At 49.0% G+C, this 19,504-nt stretch overlaps 1 protein-coding gene across 4 annotated transcripts in view; it reads right to left on the reverse strand.

Moving 5' to 3' along the window:
• Positions 1–19,504, reverse strand: part of PAX8 (paired box 8) — a 62,063-nt gene that overhangs the window by 20,959 nt on the left and 21,600 nt on the right. For 2 of the 4 annotated variants that reach the window (XM_010330347.3, XM_003942511.4), the window contains exons 3-7: positions 7,875–8,040; positions 5,568–5,765; positions 3,638–3,726; positions 3,124–3,246; positions 2,666–2,841 (exon numbers count right to left, since the gene is read on the reverse strand). In XM_010330347.3, coding sequence (XP_010328649.1) covers positions 2,666–2,841; positions 3,124–3,246; positions 3,638–3,726; positions 5,568–5,765; positions 7,875–8,040 — 752 coding nt within the window. Of the gene's footprint in view, positions 1–2,665; positions 2,842–3,123; positions 3,247–3,637; positions 3,727–5,567; positions 5,769–7,874; positions 8,041–19,504 lie in introns of all 4 variants that reach the window. The other 2 variants (XM_039474654.2, XM_039474647.2) reach the window with 1 other exon arrangement.

The following is a 19,504-nucleotide window of genomic DNA, read 5'->3' on the forward strand; positions in this document are numbered from 1 at the left end:
CTTATATAAAATGCTTAGCACCGAATACTTGGTGACAACAGATGCCCAGTGAGAGTTATCACAGATACTATTTCAGAATCATGTGAAGAGTCAGACCAAATTCTTGATTGCTGTCAATAAACGGATATTCATATTCTGTTGATTTTTAAAATATATTTGTAAAATAGGGAAACAGAGCTATATGGACTTCTAGCTATTTTGTTTAGATGGAATCTCGCTCTGTCACCCAGGCTGGAGTGTAGTGGCACAATCTCAGCTCAATGCAACCTCTGCCTCCCAATTTCAAGCGATTCTCCTGCCTCAGCCTCCCGAGTAGCTGGGATTACAAGTGCATGCCACCAGGCCTGGCCAACTTTTGTATTTTTAGTAGAGATTTTGCCATGTTGGCCAGGCTTGTCTCGAATTCCTGACCTCAGGTGATCCACCCACCTTGGCCTTCCAAAATGCTGGGACTACAGGTGTGAGCCACTATGCCTGGTCCCCCACTTGTTGATTTTACAGAAAAGATGGCTAGGTTACAACCCGTCCTAAGGTCAAGTGTGAGTACATCTGCCTCTTTCTTGGCTCCCCAAGACAGAGGGTCTTCCTGTGCCCAGGTGAGAGAGCACAGAGTGTTACTTTGGCAGCACAGCCAGTCACCAGAGGTGGGAAAAGCAAAGGCCAGGCAGAAAATGAGGGACCTTTGCACTGGCTGGTTCTCCCTGCCCTTTACCACCTTCCGGGTAAATGACTGGGTGAGTCACGATTGACTAAGGGGTAGTGAATAATTTATGGACACTACTGGATCTCAGTCTCCTCATCTGGAAGATGAGTAGTTGGAGAAGTTCAATGGTTTTCAAATGCGTTTTTTTTTTTCAGTCTTCAAATAAGAACTTACATAGACGCACCATGTCTGAAGCAGGTGACAGTGGACTAGTCTGAATGAAGCAGGGGTTGGCAGGCCTAATCTCCAAAACCTTCTGCTTCCCCAAGCTCTCCTTGTCTTCCCTGGCCTTGGATTATCTCCACAAAACTGGCCTAGGTGGTCACAGAGGTCCCTGCAAGCTCAAAGACTCTCTCATTCCTGGATCCCCCATGTTCATATGCCAGCATGACATGGAGGCGTTCTGTAGCCAAGCAGGGTCCTTTGCGGGGCTTAGGGATGGAGCCAGGAAATGGCTCTGGGACTCAGTGGGTGTCCTGAGTCTCATCAGCAGGGTTTCTTTACTTTCACTGGGCCACTGTTGCCTGCACACTGAGTTTTGCAGGCTTGCTCTCACAGAGCGATCTTCCTGCAGGCCCCTCACTGCAGCCCCCTTTCCTTCCTGGAGCTGTGTGCTGACTCGTGGGTGAGCACCCAGCCTCTCCCCTGGCTGCTGACGGCCAGCTTTTTCTGCACCCTCGTGGTTGCCACAGTCAAAGCTGATAAAATCGCTGATGCAGATTGCCTGCCCAGCTGCGAGTGCTGGCACAGGGCCAGCAGCCCAGACGGTCATTGGAAGTGGTTGGGCTGGTTATTGGCATCATATTCATTGTCCTACCCAGTTCTTAAAGGCATATGGACTTGCCTCACTCCTGCAGCAAATGACGGCATGGGCAAAGAGGGGCAACAGACACGACCCTGAAGACACTCCTCATCTGGTTGACTTGGTAGGGTTAAGGGGAGAAGATGTGACAACCGGGGGCTGAGATCTCGACAGTTCTGCCAGAGCTGGAGTCTTTGTTGGCCTTGCGGGTGGGACCTCTCACATCTCAGTCAGCTTTTCACAGAAGCCCACCTGTTATGATTCACTTCACCTGTCCTGAGCACTAGCAAGAAAAATTCCCTGTAGCTTGTGATTTATTGTTCTGGATTTCTCAAGTCATTCATTTGTTCATTAATTCACTATACCTTTACTGTCTGTTATTTAGGGGGGCACAATGGTAGGTGCTGGGAATAAAAATGACGTTTCATGTTTTGTGAGGCTTCCCCGTCCTTAAGGAGTCTGCGTGTCTTTGTACCTCTCTATCTGCTAGATTATTAAGCGACACTGTGAGAGGCTACTGAGAGCAGCACGTGGGACATGCAGAAGTGCAAGAGGCAGGAGAGATGATTCATGTCAGAGGGGCAGGGGAGGACTCACAGAGAGGGCAATATTTGAGCTGAGTCATGAAGGCCAGTGGTATTTTTCCATGCAGAGAAGTGGGAGGAAAGGCATTCTGTGCGGAGGGCACACGGCGTGCGAGGGCAGAGAGGTGTGAGCAAGGGTGGCCTGCTCGGGGCCATGAGTAATGCAAGAGCATGGGGTGTGCAGGGTGAGTGGCCAAAGGTGGGGCTAGGAAGGTGGCTGAGGTCATTGTGTGTAGGCTTCATGCTGCTGCTTCAGAGTTGTGGAAGCTGACTTTGAGGTCTGGGGAAGACGCTGATGTCAAGAGATGGCATCATCAGGTTGTGCTGCCCTCCCTGAAAGGTCCAGGCTCAAAAGTTTAGGGTGAAGGAAGCCATGAGAGTCAGAAAGAGAGGAAGATAGCAGGAATCTTGGTGAAATAAAGCAAGTGTCAGGCTTGGAGTTGCATAAGGCACATGCCCTGAGCCCATTGATGCAGCTTCCAGCTGCTTTGGTGGCGGAGCGCTGGCTCATTTGGAGAGCACGCCTTGCTCCGGCTCCTGCCCGCCCTGCTCACCTCCCAGGGCCCAGCTTCTCACCTGCTCGCCTTTGGTGTGGCTGGGGGAGGCATAGGCCTCGGGGTAGTGCTGCCGCTCAAATGGGCACTCGAGTGGCTCAAGGTGGTGCTGGCTGAAGGCGTCCGTGCGAAGGTGCTTTCGGGGTCCACTGCTGCTGCTCTGTGAGTCAATGCTCAGCCGGCAGCTATCCTGGTCACCTGGTACCCCCGGGGCAGGAAGAAAGTTTTAGGGGACCTATCTACTCATCTCCTAGCCCAAAGCAGAGGACTGACTCAAGGCTGACCCACTGTGGAGGGAGATAACGGGCCAGCCACCTGGGACCAGGAGCCTTGGCCAGCTGAGGGACAAGACAAGTTACAGTCACATGCAGAGCCCCTACAAAGTCCCATGTCATAAGTGGAAGGGCTTCTGTCCCCGTCAAAGCCTGAGCAAACTGCCCTCGTGCACCCCCAGCTGCCATCCTGTCCCCCAGCACTCACTGTCATCCATTTTCCTCTTGTCACCGCCAGGCTGAGCGATGCCCAGGAGCCCATTGATGGAGTAGGTGGAGCCCAGGGAATCCGACTGGGGTGACTCCGGGGGAGTTACAGCTGAGCTGGGGACTGCGGTGGGAGGAGAGGAAGAAGGTCAGGGGGCGGAAGCGACACCCCTCACAGCCCCTGCTGCCACTGTGGAGGAGGCAGCAAACCGAGCCATGGACTAAGTCCTGGAGGGGCTCAGGTCCTTCCTCCAGGGGGCCTGCTGGCAGGAGCGGTTCTTGGCGTCAGAGCTGTCTCAAGTGTTTGCACCTCTCCATAGTTCAGTGAATCTGCCTTGGGAACAGGCCAGGCTTTGTTGCAATGGCACAGCTCAGTCCACACGTGGGTTTGTGAGTAGTACTGTACATGGCTGTGTCTGTGTGGGTGTGTCTGTGTGTGCTCTGTGTATATGTGGGTACGCCAAAGGGGAGGTGTACAGGGGGATGTGTGTGCACCCAGGTCCCTCAACACTCACTCAGCGTGTGTCCAGGGCTCAGGGACTTGGTGGCCACGCAGCTGTCCATAGGGAGGTTGAATGGTTGCTGCACTTTGGTCCGGATGATTCTGTGATGAAGAGAAGAAAGGCCATGAGAGAGAAGAAGGGGAAAGAGAACTCACGGCTGCCCCAGACCCAGTTGCTTTTTGACACCCCTCTTGGGTATCTTAAAGGCACCCGTAACTCAACTGTCCACCATCGAGCCTGTGACCTTACTTTTTAGGCCTGTCCTCCCTAGTTGTCTGCATTTCCTGATTGGTACATCAGTCACTCAAGGCCAAAGTACAGATGGGGCTTAACATCTCCTCCCTCCCTTTCCTGTCAAACCCATCATTGAGTTCTGTGGTTTGACCTTGTGACCCTCACCAACGCTGACCCTCTCTGCCTGTCTCCATCAGTACCTTAGTGCATGCCATCACCAGCCTTCTAGGGTCACTCACTGGCCCACTCCCATCCCCTCTTGACCCTTTCTAAGTGATTCTCCCTACTGCAGTCAGAGTGGACTTTCTGAAATGCAAGTTGGCCACCTGCTTAAAATCTGCCAAGAGCTTCCCATTGCTTTATGGCCAAAGGCAAGAAGTGTAACACAGCCCCCAGCCTCTGAAAGGCCACCTCTGCTGACATCTTCAATTTCAGCCTGCCTCATGCTCCCCTGCTCTTTACTGGTTTTCTTTTCTATCCTTTGTTCGTTCGTTCATTCATTCATTCGTTCGTTCGTTCGTTCCTTCCTTCCTTCCTTCTCTCTCCTTCCTTCCTTCCTTCCTTCTTTCCCTCCCACCTTCCCTCTCCCTCTCTCCCTCCTTTCTTTCTTTTTCTTTCTCTTTTTCTTTCTTTTTTCTTTCTTTCTTTCTTTCTTCTTTTCTCCTTCCTTCCTTCCTTCCCTTCCTTCCCTTCCTTTTCTTTTTTTTCTTTCTCTTTCTTCACTCTTGTCACCCAGGCTGGAGTGTAGTGGCATGGTCTCAGCTCACCGCAACCTCTGCCTCCCGGGTTCAAGTGATTCTCCTGCCTTAGCCTACCAAGTAGCTGGGATTACAGGTGCCTGCCACCACACCCAGTTAATTTTTGTATTTTTAGTAGAGATGGGCTTTCACCCTGCTGGCCAGGCTGGTCTCGAACTCCTGACCTCAGGTGATTCACCTGTCTTGGCCTCCCAAAGTGCTGGGATTATAGGTGTGAACCAGTGTCCCCAGCCTATTTACTGGTTTTCTTTTGATCCTATTAGCCACAGGGCCTTTGCATGTGCTATCTGAGCTCTTTTCACCTACTTCTCTTATCATTGTTTCTTACTCAGGGGGAGACTTTCCTGATCTTCATAAACAAAATAATCCTATGCTAGCTTGCATATCCTCATGTTCCTTTTCCTAGCAGGAATTAGAACTGCATTTTTACAATATTGGGTAGATACTTGATTAATATCTGTATTCACATTAGACTGTGAGCACCACAAAGATGGATTTTGTGTGTCCCCAGGGCCTAGCACAAAATGAATGAGTGAATTACATGCGAATGAATTAATGAAAAGTGAGTGAGTAAGTAAATGGTTGATTGAGGTAGTGAGTGCATCATTGAAGGAATAAACAAATGAGTGAATGCTTGAATTCAGGCGGGGTTGGGGTCTAGCGGCTTAGAAAAGGATCCATTCAAGAAAATTCTTTTATTGAATGAGAGAGGATGTGGTGCTAGAGGAAGGAAACTGTAGATAGCACACTGGCTGGGGACCAGGGGGAGGGTGCTTCATAGCATGAGGCGAGGAAAGAGGCAGGTAGGTGTGGTACCTGCCGCGAGCCTGGTGTGCTCAGGCCCCTTCCCAGCCTCTGCTCCACTCAAGCTAGGCTCTTGTGGTCTCTGTCCTGATTTCCCGAAAGCGCAGGGACCCCAGCCTGACACCAGAGGCTGCTTTCTCTCTTACCTGTTAATGGAGCTGACACTGGGCACAGTGTCATTGTCACAGACGCCCTCAGCCAGGAGCCGGTCTCGGATCTCCCAGGCAAACATGGTAGGGTTCTGACGTTTGTAGTCCCCAATCTTCTCCACCACCTTGGGGGTGGCCACCTTGGGCTTGGAGCCCCCTATCACTCCAGGCCGGATGCTCCCAGTCTCGTAGTACCTACTCCAATAGAGAACCCCGAAGAATTACCCAATAGGCAGGTGGAGTCTTTAGACAGGGACTTAGCTAGAGCCTCCCTCCTCTCTGAGGCTTCCGGGGAGGGGTATGAGACTGAAACGTGCCCCCAAGGCTGTCTTCAAACGCTCGATGTGCACGGAACTATCTGTTTCCCTGCATGCTACTGCCAAACCAGCACCATGTGCTAAAGGCCTGACCCTGGCTGCTCTCTCTCCCTTCCCTCTGGCCAGTCTCTTGTGTCCTAGCACCTGCAACAGCCATCATATGGGGCACAAAAGATTTCCCTTCTAAGAAAGGAAATCTTGGTGTACCTGATGTGTGAATGACAGGGGCACAGTACAGTTTGCTCTATCCAGCTTCTCTTGGCTAAAACATGACTGACTTTTTTTTTTTTTTTTTTTTTTTTGAGACAGGGTCTCACTCTGTTACCCAGGCTGGAGTTCAATGGTACAATCTTGGCTCACTGCGAACTCCACTTCCTGGGTTCAAGCAATTCTCCTGCCTCAGCCTCCCAAGTAGCTGGGATTACAGGTGCCTGCCACCACACCTGGCTAATTTTTGTAGTTTTAGTAGAGACAGGTTTCACTGAGTTGGCCAGGCTGGTCTTAAACTCCTAACCTCAAGTGATCTGCCTGCCTCGGCCTCCCAAAGTGCTGGGATTACAGGCATGAGCCACCGCTTCTAGCCACTGACTATTTTCTTTGGCCACTTGGGAAGCTAGCTGAGGCCACTGGACCCTCTGCTCTGTCTTGCTGGTTCACCTTTGCTCCCTGCCTGTCCAAACCTGAGCCACACCCCTCACCCCCCTGGTCGCTGGTTTTCTATCAGGTTTTAGCAGGTTCAAGTTGAAGCTGCTCCTCATGGACTCTGGAATCCTGACCTTGCTTGGATCCCCAGCCAGGTCCGGCTTGTTAAGCTGAGCCTCCTCTTCCAGGGTGTCCACCCTTCCCCTCCCTCTACCCTCCAGCTAGTTGGTTTGGCAGATCGTTGGCCTGGGTCAGGATATCCTCTCCTCCTCTCCTTGTTGTAGAAGCTCTCTGGTCTCATCTGCATGAAAAAGAATCTGGCTCTTTAAAACTGGGTTCATCTGTTACTTCCATCCAGGGCTCCTCCCTGTGGGACACCACAGCCCTTCACAGGAGTCCCCTCTCCCAGGCCCAGCAAAGGCTCACACCTTCCCCTGTTTCAGGCGGAGAGCCAGGGCTTTTCACAGTTCAAAGAACAGTCCAGGCGCCTTTGCCTTGTCCAGCCAGGGCTCCTCCTAAACCCACGTAAGGGTCAGAGCAGGGGGACAGGCACACGTACACAGAGCTGACTGAAAGCTCTGGCACAGAGGCGTTTCTAGGGGAAGTGGCTTTGCAGACTGGAATCTGTGGCCGCGTCAGCTCGGAGGCAGGCCTTTGCTGCTCCTGGTCTCTCCTGAACCTTTGGGTCAGTGGTTCTCAACCCTGGCTGCAGAGAATTAGAGTAACTTACTGGGCACAGATGGACGAGGGAGTTATATACCAAAACTTGGGCCTATTCTCCTAAAGCTCTGATTTAATTGGTCTGGGCTGGGGCATAAACACTATTGCTATTTTTAAAATCAGGCTTCCCCAGGTGACTCGAATGTGCTGCCAGGGCTATGAAGCACTGATCTGGGGTCTTGGGAAATTATGGTTCGAGAAGCACAAACTCAGATGATCCTCTTTTAGGGGTTAGACCTTGGAAGCCCAGCTGACTGTGCGTCGCCTCCCTAGTGGCTCAATTTCCCTAGGTCTCAGTAGAGGGAGGACCTTTGGGGAAGATTCTCCCGCCTTAGGAGGAGAGAAGCCTGTAGCAAATGAGATATGGAGCCGAGGAGAAGGGAGAGGGAGAAGCTAAGAGAAGGGTAAGTGGACAAAGAAAGAAGGAAGGGCAGAAAACAGCAGGAAAGTAGTGGCTGGGCAGGGTCCAGAAGGACCACCATAACCGTTCAGGTCTCAGGATCAAAGCTGGACATTGGGAGCAATTCCCCATTCCCTGGGAGGACACATGGGCTTGCTGTCTTGAGATCAGCTGGAGAAGTCAAGGTCAGCAGGGAGGGCAGTCTGGGGTGAATTTCGTGCTTACCTGCCCAGGATCTTGCTGACGCAGCCATGGCTGACGCGGAGCTGGCGAGAGATGTCACAGGGCCTCACGCCTTGGTGGGCCAGGTCTACAATGCGCTGGCGGACCACTTCTGGCAGGGGTCTGCCGTTCACAAAGGCCCCTCCCAGCTGGTTCAGCCCGCCATGGCCTACGGAGACAATATTCCCAGGGACAGTTGTCAAGGCCAGGCAAGAGTTTGGGTGAGGATTAGCTATGAGTGCAGGTGCAGGTGTGTGTGTGTGTGTGTGTGTGTGTGTGTGTGTGTGTGATTGTGACCATGAAATCCCACGGCCAGGCCCTGCGTGTCCCTCTGGACCCCCACCCCAGTTCTCACCCCCAGGATGCTGGTACAAATGGTATGTGATGCTCATCCCCCACCATGGCATGGTGTCACAGGAGCACATTGCACTCGGAAACTCTTTGGGCAGACTCAGTTTTTTTTTTTTTTTTTTTTTTTAGACAGAGTTTCGCTCTTGTTACCCAGGCTGGAGTGCAATGGCGCAATGGCGCAATCTCGGCCCACCGCAAGCTCCATCTCCTGGGTTCAGGCAATTCTCCTGCCTCAGCCTCCTGAGTAGCTGGGATTACAGGCACGTGCCACCATGCCCAGCTAATTTTTTGTATTTTTAGTAGAGACGGGGTTTCACCATGTTGACCAGGATGGTCTCGATCTCTCGACCTCGTGATCCACCCGCCTCGGCCTCCCAAAGTGCTGGGATTACAGGCGTGAGCCACTGTGCCCAGTCCAGACTCAGTCTTTTACTCCAAATTACAACAATCACTCATTTTCTTCCCTCCTTCTGAAAAGTGTGTAAGGAGTTGAGGATGTGGGGTCTTCTCACATCAGTACTGAGCCGTTTGACCTTGGGGAAAACTCCTTTTCTTCTCAGAGTCTCCTTTCCTTTTGTGAAATGAGGGCACAGGTGATTTTCACATTTCCCTTCTCCTCATGGAACCAGATTGTAAAACACTACCCCACTGAGAAAAACAAATATAAAAGAATAAAAGCAGAACCCCTCTGGTAGAGCTTGGGCAGAGAAGACCGAAGCTCTGTCTGTGGACTCCTGGCCTGAATGACCCTTAAGGTTCCTTCTTTCTCTAACAGGCCAGAGCACCAGGAACCTGGTACAGGGTCCTCACAGGCACAGATAGCACTGGGTTCCACCACGGACACAGGGGCTGCAGGCCATTGTGGGAATCTGTCCACATCATGGATATGTGTGCACATTCCCTTAGCTGCTTTCCTGACTTGGCCCCTGCTCTTTGGCCCCAACCTGTGCCTCATTCTGAGTCCATCCATCCTGGCAAATCCATATATACTGAGTGCCTACTATGTGCCAGGCACTGTACAGGGCCCTAAAGATGCCAAGGTGAGTAAAGCAGACATGATCTCTGCTCTTCCTTTATGGGATTTATCACAGTGTGGTCCCAGACCAGCAGACAGCCAGTTAACATACTTTGTGACCACTTCTGGGACTGGTGACATGCAGTGAGTTATGGGAACCACTGGAGGGGAAATTGACTTGGCTCAAGGAAATACAGAAGGGTTTCCCGAGGAGATCTAAACTGAGACTGAAGATAAACAGTGCTATCCAAGTGAGGGAGAGAGGGGAGAAATGGTTCCAGGCTGTGGGAACAGAATATGCAAAGGCTCAGAGGCAAGAGGATACTTGTCTGTCAGATTTTCCAACATATTCAACTCTATCGTCCCTAGAATCATATTGGGCTAATTTCAGGGCTGAGATTTCCATTTTTGTCATGAGGAGACTGGGGCTCAGAGAATTTTAGTGATCTGATTTATATGACTTGTCTAACTCAGCTTATATGAGGAGGAGCTGGGATCCAACCAGAATTCAAGGCTCAGATCAGGGCTGCTCCTTGAGGGGAGCCCTGTTCTGGGGCTACAGCTGCCCTGGACGCTTGGCATTGGCTCTGCTGTTTTGTGCTGAACATGTCAAGGTCTTTCCACACCAGGGGCAGGATTTGGTGATATGGCTGGGAGGGTAGAGCCCTGGGGAGTGGGAGTCAGGGAGCGGGCAGGTGAGAAGGAAGAGCCAACGCCAAGCTTCTGTGTGAACCAGTTAAAGACTATTTACGGCAGAGGGTGGGAAGTGCCTTTGCTGGGCACACAGTGCCCATTATCACCCACTGACTTAGCACATTCAGAACTGCCTTGCAATGTCTCCTCAGGGGCCAGAGCTGTCTTCAGCAGAACACTCAATTTCCCTTTAATAAAAGGGGTTGGGGTGTTCTAAGCCTTTTCTGCCCTGGGAAGTAAGTCATGAGGAGAAGCCCTTTGGCCAAACACCCAGCAGGAAGGATGCAATGATCCATCCTCCTGGTGGAGGCAACAGGTGAGCTTGGGCACAGCTTTCACCTATGCCCCTCCAGGCAAGTCTTCCTAGTGAGTGCTTTCCACTAGGGCTGGAAGAGTGCTTGGAGGGCCTTCAGGAGAGCCCAGATGGTGGTCAGAGTGGTCTTTGCCCAGTGCTAAGCCCATTCCTCTGGTCATCTCTGGCTAGAGTGCCGTTTGTGAATTGCTGCAGCCATTTGCCCCTCACTGCATCATTGTTGCCTTCCAGCCCTTTTGGGTCCTGATACTGAACACAAGGGGGCACCAGAGAGCCATCCAAACAGACAAGATCTGCAGCAGTCCTTTGTCCTCATTTTCCAGAGCTTTCCCTGCTGTATCCACCCAAACCGAAGTGTTTGTTCTGGAACATCTATATATAGAAGCGAGGTTTCTTACAGATGGGGTTCTTCACCTCTACGAATGTGAAGCAGGTTTTTTTTTTTTTTTTTGAGACAGAGTTTCGCTCTTGTTACCCAGGCTGGAGTGCAATGGCGCGATCTCGGCTCACCGCAACCTCCGCCTCCCGGGTTCAGGCAATTCTCCTGCCTCAGCCTCCTGAGTAGCTGGGATTACAGGCACGCGCCACCATGCCCAGCTAATTTTTTGTATTTTTAGTAGAGACGGGGTTTCACCATGTTGACCAGGATGGTCTCGATCTCTTGACCTCATGATCCACCCACCTCGGCCTCCCAAAGTGCTGGGATTACAGGCGTGAGCCACCGCGCCCGGCTGTGAAGCAGGTTTTAAAAGCCATTTTGGGGTGGCATGAATTGGGTATTATGTTTTTTATAAAAAATTAACTACACTGTAAGCTGTATGACCCATTGCCCTTAATTATCCTGAAGGACTGACTGGCATCCTTAGAAACCCAAACCCTCAGGAAGCCCCTTGAGAAGTCATTGATCATTATCAGCCAACATCGTAGTGCCGGGAAAGATGTATTCACATTTTCGACCCCTAAAGTGTGAAGTGTCTGGTGCTTTATTTTATTTGGCTGGCTTCTGAATGACTTTGTGTTACTGTGGAAAGACCCTTGGGCCTGAGTCCTTCCTTGACTCTGCCTGTTCCAATCTTATCATTTGAGAAAGTGGGTTTTTTTTTTCTTCAACTTTAGTGTTTTTATTCATTAAATGGAGCCTAATAAAACTTAACGCCTGCTGCTGACGTAAACTATTTTATAAGAAGATAGGGGGATCAGGATGGAGAAGTGTTTATTCAGATAAACAAATCTTGTTATAAATGTACGATTTTTCTAATTTTCAATATTCCCGTGGTTGAATGTCATGACCCAAACTTGGCCCTAGGACTAGGGAGCGTTTTCTCAAACTTCAGTGTGCATCAGAACCACTCGCCAGTGGGGATTATTAAAATACAGAGTATGGAACAAAGTGCCCTGAGTTTCGGAATCAGCAGGTCTGGGACTGAACCAAGAATTTATGTTTCTAAGAAATTTCCACATGGTATTAATGTTGCAAGGCCAGGGTCATATTTTGAAAACCACCAGTTTAGGCCAGGTGATGGCTGGTAAATTAAGCATAAGAGAATAAGTCTTCATACTCCTCCAACCTTCTTCTAAGAATAATAATGATGGTTTGTATATTACGGTTTCCATTTCTTTTCAACTCAAGACATTGACCAAGCGCCTATCACGACTCAGGTACAAAGCAGTGGGAATACAACCTTGAATAAGACAGGAATCCTGGCCTTCAAGGAACTTAGAACCTTTTCGGGGATATGATAAGATACATTGGGAATCATCATATTAAGGATGACTTTTCTTGAAAGATATAAGTCCCGACACTTGGGGAGCTTGTAAATGGTTAGAGGTAAGTTCCAAGGAAGAATAACTAGGAGTTAACTAGGTGAAGAATTTTCCACAGGGAGGAAAAAAATCCATGCGTAAAGTCTTGGTGCTTTGAAGAAATTGAAAGACATTTACTGTGGCTGTAGGACAGGCAAGGAAGAGAATTTGAAAGAGCCTGCTGGCTGCAGATGGAGATGGCCTCTATGGTTTGAGGTTTTGAGCTGAGTCCCTGTAATGGAAGGACTTTTGTCTTTCCTGTGTCCGGTGTGGGGGAGTGGACTCTTCTGGGTGAGTCACCACCAAACGCCCAGAGGTGGGTGCAGGCTTCCTTCCTGCACTGGGGTGGGGGAAAGATTGGTGCCCACTGTGCTGACCACCTTTTCATGCTGCTGCTGATGGGGTGGGCTTTGAGGCCGGAAGCCAAAAATGAGTAGGAGCCTCATGTTAGGGCGGGAAGTGGGATAAAGGGGGAAGGTGTGACCCAGGAAGAGGTTTGAAGCCTCATAAGCAAAGGCTCTTTGCATGTTTGGAGGACTGTGAGTGGGGAGGCGGGGTGGGTATGGGGGAGGAAGGCAAGACCGCCTGGCCGGATGCAAGTAGGTTCCTGAGTGAAAAGTACTCAGACAGGCAATGCAAGCTTTCCTGGGGTCAGAGAGGGCTTATCTTACAGTAAAGGGATTGGAGCTCAGTAAAGTTCTAGGTGAAGCTTGCTGTCCAGAAATGTATCCTTTTGGAAAGTGACCATTTGGGGAGGTCTTAGGACTTTGGTAATTTCTTCATCCTTTATAGAGCTTAGTTGGGATGGGAGAAGAAAAGGAGAGACACTCATTGATCAAAATTGTTACATGCACCAATATCCAAACCCTTAGGATGTGGAAAGGCTTTCTCCATGTCCCAATAGTCCTTCGCACAAATTCCTATCACCGCACTGAACACATTGAACAGTAACATTCTCGATTTAGGTTTCTTTATGAATTGCTCAAAGGCAGGGGCCCTGTCCGTCGACCATAATTAGTGTTTTAGTATATACAAGTGGTACTGGTTTACATTGGTACGGTTGTTGCACGGATTCCCGCAATTCTGCATGGTGGGACTCCCAAGTCCCATGCTTCACTACTTTCCCTTTTATCCTTTTGCTTTGTCCTTTGCAGCTCTGCCCAGCCTTAAAGTGGCAATGGTTCAACGGGTTGCTCTGCAAAAATTTTGTTTTAACTACCCGGGGTTTTTTGCTTTAGTCCCAAAGAGTGTCAAGGTGGTAGCTGAGCCTTGGCAGGGCTATTGTGAGAGGCACGGTGGCTGCTTTAGGTGCCCTTCAAATCATACCATACCTACTCCCCTTTCCACAAAGGAAAGGCCTTGCCCATGTGAATCAGTCCCTGGCATTCTCAGCTGGGTGGTGTTCCCTTCTCCAGAATGCTCACTTGCAGGTCTGTGATCTGCCTTTGCCACCTCCCAGCGAATCCTCTTGGCTTGGTGCCTTTCCAGAGTAAAGACCAGGGCCTGTGCCTCCAATTGCTCCTGAAGAAAGTATCCCAGGACCATGGAATCCCAGTGTCCAAAATCTGCACACCAGATCACGCGAGCATCCATGAGGTGATGGGTTACCTAGATGCGTGAGACCCTTGGACTGGGTAAAAGGGGCTGCATGCTGGAAAGCAGCACCCTGCCTCTGCTGTTACCCTCCAGCTTGCTGCATGACCCTCGGTATCTCTGTGCCTTACACTTGTCTTCCTAAGGGAAACTGGAGCAGAAAGACAGCAGCTGGGGAAAGCTGATGCTTGTGTTTCTCAGTGATCGCTCACCCTTCTCCCTTTTCTGGAACCCTATTTCATCAATACTGCTCCCATTAAAAATACTATTGGCCTCTTCTTTTCTACCAGGTCCTTTCCCTAAACCTACAAATGGAATTAAATTAATCTATGTTGTCTCTCCAGTCCCTGATCTCAAAATAAACAAACAAAAAAATTATTCCCTTAATCATGATACTCTTCTTTCCTATTGTTTTCAAGTAACTTTCTCCCAAAACAGTCAACTCGCAGCCCATTCCTCCCTTCGCATTCAGTACTCAGCCCGCTCTGTGCCCCTGCTTAGCATGTGCGTGGTGACGAGTGGCCGCAGATGGAGGGTGAGTGGGTGGAGGGTGCCATGTGCTCCCTCTTGAAGAGCTTTTTGTGACAATGCCATCTCCTAATTCCTTATGCCTTCAGTCTAGGCTTTTTGTTTTGCTTTAATGAGATTCTGTCCCCTCATTTGCTCCATGACATCCGTTTCTTCCCTTCAGGCTTCTCTCGGTTCTCAGTGCTGCTCTCCCTCTTCATGGCCATCCTTGGTGATCCGACACATCCTCATTGTTGTACCTAGTGCCCATCTCCTGATGGCATCGTGGGCATCCCCAACTTTATGTGGGAAACCCCAGTCAGGTTACATGGGTAACCCCAGTGAGGTTTTCCCCCCAACTTTGGTTTTCAGTTTCTATTGGAGATCTCCTCGTAGGTGATAAGGAGGCTCCTCCTCTAGTGTTGTCTTGGTTGGTAACACCACCAGCTGCCACGCAAGCTCAGGGCATGCCCCTTCCACTCAGCTCATGCTGCCTGCCACCACACTCTCTGCGCTGCACCGTCATCGGTCTTCTGCATGACCTTGGAAGTAACAGTGTGTCCCCAGCCTTGGGTTGCCTGAAAACGCTGTTCCCTCCTCCTGGAGCTCTTGTCTCCCCTCCCCTATCTAGTTAACTACTGCTCATCCTCTCTGTGTCAGCACTGAGTCTCTTCCTTGATGGCTTTGCTTTATCCTACAGAGTAGATTCAGGCCTCTCTTTGGGTGTTCTCATACTTGCTTTACCTTTCTTGAATGGCAGTCATTAAAATGCAGCATCAAATATAACTGCTATTTGGAATCTGGTTGAAAATCAGAGAAAGAAAAAGTCTCATCGTCAAGGGATGAATTTCAGGGGAACTGCTGAGGTATCTCAGATCAATTTAATTGCATCTGTAGGTCCAAATTTTAGTTTTACATTTTTTGCATATATATATATATGAATAATGACTATCTTCTCTCACCAGACTGAAAGCTCCATGAGGGCAAGACTTCTTTCATTTTGATTTTTATTAAATTATATTAGGTGTTCAATAAACATATGTCACATGAATTAACTAGTAGCCTTCATCGTTTTCCATTCGCCTTTATGGAATACCCCCAAGACAACTTCTTACCTCCTAAATATTTACCTAAGCAATACCTTCCTATCTGTCCCCAGCATTCAAACATCCATTCATTCAGTTATCCATTCAACATACAGTTTATATGCCTACTGTGTAGCAAGCATTTTAATAGGACTGATTATACAGAATTGATTTCCACCTTTATGGAGCTTCCACTCTAGGGATAGGTGAGCTGAAGATGGGTATATATTTAAAAAGTAAATGCACAGCCAGGCGCGGTGGCTCAAGCCTGTAATCCCAGCACTTTGGGAGGCTGAGGCGGGTGGATCACGAGGTCGAGAGATCGAGACCATCCTGGTCAACATGGTGAAACCCCGTCTCTACTAAAAATACAAAAAATTAGCTGGGCATGGTGGCACGTGCCTGTAATCCCAGCTACTCAGGAGGCTGAGGCAGGAGAATTGCCTGAACCCAGGAGGCGGAGGTTGCGGTGAGCCGAGATCGCACCATTGCACTCCAGCCTGGGTAACAAGAGCGAAACTCCATCTCAAAAAAAAAAAAAAAAAAAAAAACAAAACAAGTAAATGCACAAATAAATGTATAATTACTACTTGGAGTAAGTGCTAAGAAGAACACAAAGGGTGCCATGATAAAAAAAATAATGGGGTGGGGGCGCAAGAGATAGTTCAAGCTGATCAGGAAGATGTCTCTAAATGACATGAGTGGAAGGTGAGTAGGAGTTAATGACTCACTTGGACTCACTGGTCTCCACATCCAACCCTGCTCAAGTGACCCTTCGCTACCCAGCCAGGGAGCAACACATCTAAACCCTAGTCTGGCCCCATCACTCCCATATTTAAGAATTCTTGCAAGGCATGACACCATTTTCTCCATGGCAAAGTCCAAACTACTAAATCTTGCAGATGATGCCCACCATTGTCTTCTGCAATGACTTACTGTTCTTGACCCTGACCCTGACTTAGTGTTCAAGCCTCACTTCTTACCTGTCTGTGCCTTGAACCTGATGCTCTAACGACACAGAATTGCTTGCTATTCTTTCACCGCATCTGAATCCTCTCCTGGGTCCTTGCTTGTATCCTCCATGCCCGAAGTGCCTTTCCTCACATTCTCCTGATTGATTTCTACTCATGCCCAGGGAGTCGGTTCAGGAAGCTCCCTCCTATGGGAAGTCTTCCCTGGCTTTCCCTGCCTGATCTCTTTGGTCCTTTCTTTTAAATAAGCTATGCCATAATCTCATAAAGCAGAATATAAGTATCTGTTTACTGACTGTATCCTTCTGCATAGATTGTTTGCCCCTTAGAGGATGACACAGTTTCTTTATCTCTGAAACCCTAATATCTAGTATAATGCTTCGTGCATAGCCGGTACCCAATAAATGATGGTTGAGTTGGTTATTGAAAGTGAAGAAAGGAAAGAAGGGAGGGATGGAAGGAAGGAAGGAAGGAAGGAAATAAGGAAGAAGGGAAAAGAGAGGGATGGAGGGAGAGAGTGATAGAGGGAGGGAGGAAGGGAAGAAGAGAGGCAGATCCACAAGTTTAGTGAAGTCCGCACTCCCTTTGACTTAAACAGAATTCTGTTTTCCACAGACAGACATAGAAATGAGTTATTTAAAGAGGACAGTCTAGATCAGGCGCCCCCAAACTACGGCCTGCGGGCCGCATGTGGTCCCCTGAGGCCATTTATCTGGCCCCCCATCGCACTTCAGGAAGGGGCACCTCTTTCATTGGTGGTCAGTGAGAGGAGCACAGTATGTGGCAGCCCTCCAACGGTCTGAGGGACAGTGAACTGACCCCCTGTGTAAAAAGTTTGGGGATGCCTGGTCTAGATTTCACAGTCCAAAAAAAAAAAAAAAATGAAGGAGTCAGAATTTAAATGCAGAGGTCTTCCTGTTGGCTTGTATATCAGACCTTCAATGTTAACGTTAACTGTGTGAACACTTGCCAACTTTCACACTGTTATGAGCAGCTTTATGGTTGAATGTGGCAGTGTGTTCTGCAGGCATCCTCTGTGAAATTAGTGCTACTCTTGCCATTTTACACCACTAAGGAAACTGTCACTGACTCTAGTCTTCGGATTCTGAGCCAAGAAGCCTTTTTCTTCTAACCTTGGCCATAGAGACTCTATGGAGGATGATGGGAGATGATCTACACAGACTCCTCCCTCACTGGGTTAATAGCTCTGTTGGGAAGATTTCAACATGCATCAAGGGAAAAAATCATGAAAGAAACCTCAAGCTAGGGAGGCAGAGGGTTAGCAGCAAATGTAACCCGTCCTGAGAACTCAGACATCCTAGACTCAGAGATCTCATGAGAAGTTTCTGATTCAGGACTGTGTGGGAAGTGCTGCCTGTATATGCCTGCCAGGGCTCAGTCAGTTAAAACAAAAACAAAAACAAAAACAAAACTCTGCAGTTCTCATTGCCAAGGAGCTCAGTACTGTGTTGAAGGCCAAGGGCATGATCAATCCAGTCTTAGAATCTGGTTTCCTCAGATGTCTTCTGGTATCAGCTAGGGCTTGGTCAGAGGACGGAAATCTTCCTAGTATTTCAACAGAGGGGCTTTAATACAGGGAATTGTTGTCTTGGTGTTTAAGGGCTATAAGAGCACAAAGGAAGCATTGAAATAGCCCCGAGAGAGTAGCTACAGGAAGCAGCCACTGCCCCTGGGGCTGGAGGAAGCAAAGGGAAGAAAATGGAGTTATCAGAACCTAAATGCTTAGAGGAAGGGCTTATGGAGCTGGACCCCGGATCTCTGAAGGGCTGGCACATCCCAGCTGTTCCTGGGAGGCATGTGAGGCTGGCTCTGGGAAAGCCGAGAGCTGGAATCTGATTCAACTACTGCTGAGGGTGTTGGCTGACAAGAGCTGCGTACAACAAGAAGAAAGTCCTTCTGCTATCCTTTAAACTTCTACTACTTGCCAGGCGGCCCATTTATTAGTCCCTCATAGACACCCAAACTGAGAGGTAGCTTTCAAATCTGTCCTCTTGCCCTGATGAGTGGGTGAGGTTCATATATTCATTTATTTCCATTCCTGGAAGCTGTATGGAGGAGAGAGTCAGACATCCCTGCTTCAACTCTGACTAACTTACAACTTTGGTATGAATGTCAGTCACCTCTTTCTGCCTTTCCTTCTAGATGTGCTAAGTGATCTAAATAACAAGGTGCATGTGGAGCACCCGCCAAAGGGCCTGGATTTCAGTAGACCCTCCACAAATGTTAGCCATTACCGCCATCACCAAGACCCACCATTTCCATACCAGGCTCTGCTCCAGGTTCTGAGGACATAAGGGGATGAAGACAGATGGGTCTCTGCCCTCTTGGAGGTTATGGTTTTATGGGAAGATTCCTTTTGTAACAGTTTTAAGTTAATTAACTTATTTCTTAGCAAATGGCAAAGCTCCCCCACCTCTATCTGCCCGTTTTCTTACCTGAATTGATTTCTCTTCTCACTATTCCAAAATCTTTAGTAATGAGAAAAGGGCAGAGTTCTGGGATGCTCAGAGGGACAGGAAATAATCCAAGCTCCTTCTTTCCCTTTCTGGTGCCCATGACTAGGAAATTACTGATTAACTCCTGGCTTGTTCTTCTTGTTGTGTTCTGGTCTTTGGGGCTCTGTTTCCCTCCTGGGGTGTCCATGCTCTTTAATGCAACCCAGGAGGACCCTAAGATGTGAGGCCACGAGGATCAACTCTAGCTCCTTGTCGACTACACTCTGACGTTCAGGCAGATATAAGAGTGTCTCCCAGTAGAATATGAAATTTGGCTTCCTTGGATGCTTCTGCCTTACTTAGATCAGCCAGAGGGTGGCTGTGGTGGGAGGGCTTAGCACTATTCTTTCATCCTCAGCAGGGAGAGGGAGCTGGGGAGGGACAGGGGAGGGAGACAGAGGATGGATAAAGAGGTCTCCTGTGGATTAGACTCTATCTGGGAGAGAATCAAACTTTGCTGGTATTTCACCAATGTCGGACCTAAAAGAAGAGGAAGGAGGGGAAGAAGGAGGGAGGAAGGGCTGTCTTTAGTACCCAGCCCCTCTTCCCCATTAGTCAATGCCTAAGAATAAGAATTATGGACAGCGTTATGGGAGGTGCTTATTTTTTAGCCAAGTTGAGTATTTTAAATGCATCTTTTCAATTAATTCCTAGAACAAACCTTTGAAGTATGAAGTACATTATTCCCATTTTACAGATGAGAAGATGAGGAGCAGAGATGGCGTGCAACAGGTTCAAGGCTCCACCCTTCCAAAGTGGCATGACAGAGATTCAAGCTGAGAGCTC

This window comes from Saimiri boliviensis, chromosome 1, assembly GCF_048565385.1.
Source record: "Saimiri boliviensis isolate mSaiBol1 chromosome 1, mSaiBol1.pri, whole genome shotgun sequence".
NCBI classification, from domain to species: domain Eukaryota; kingdom Metazoa; phylum Chordata; class Mammalia; order Primates; family Cebidae; genus Saimiri; species Saimiri boliviensis.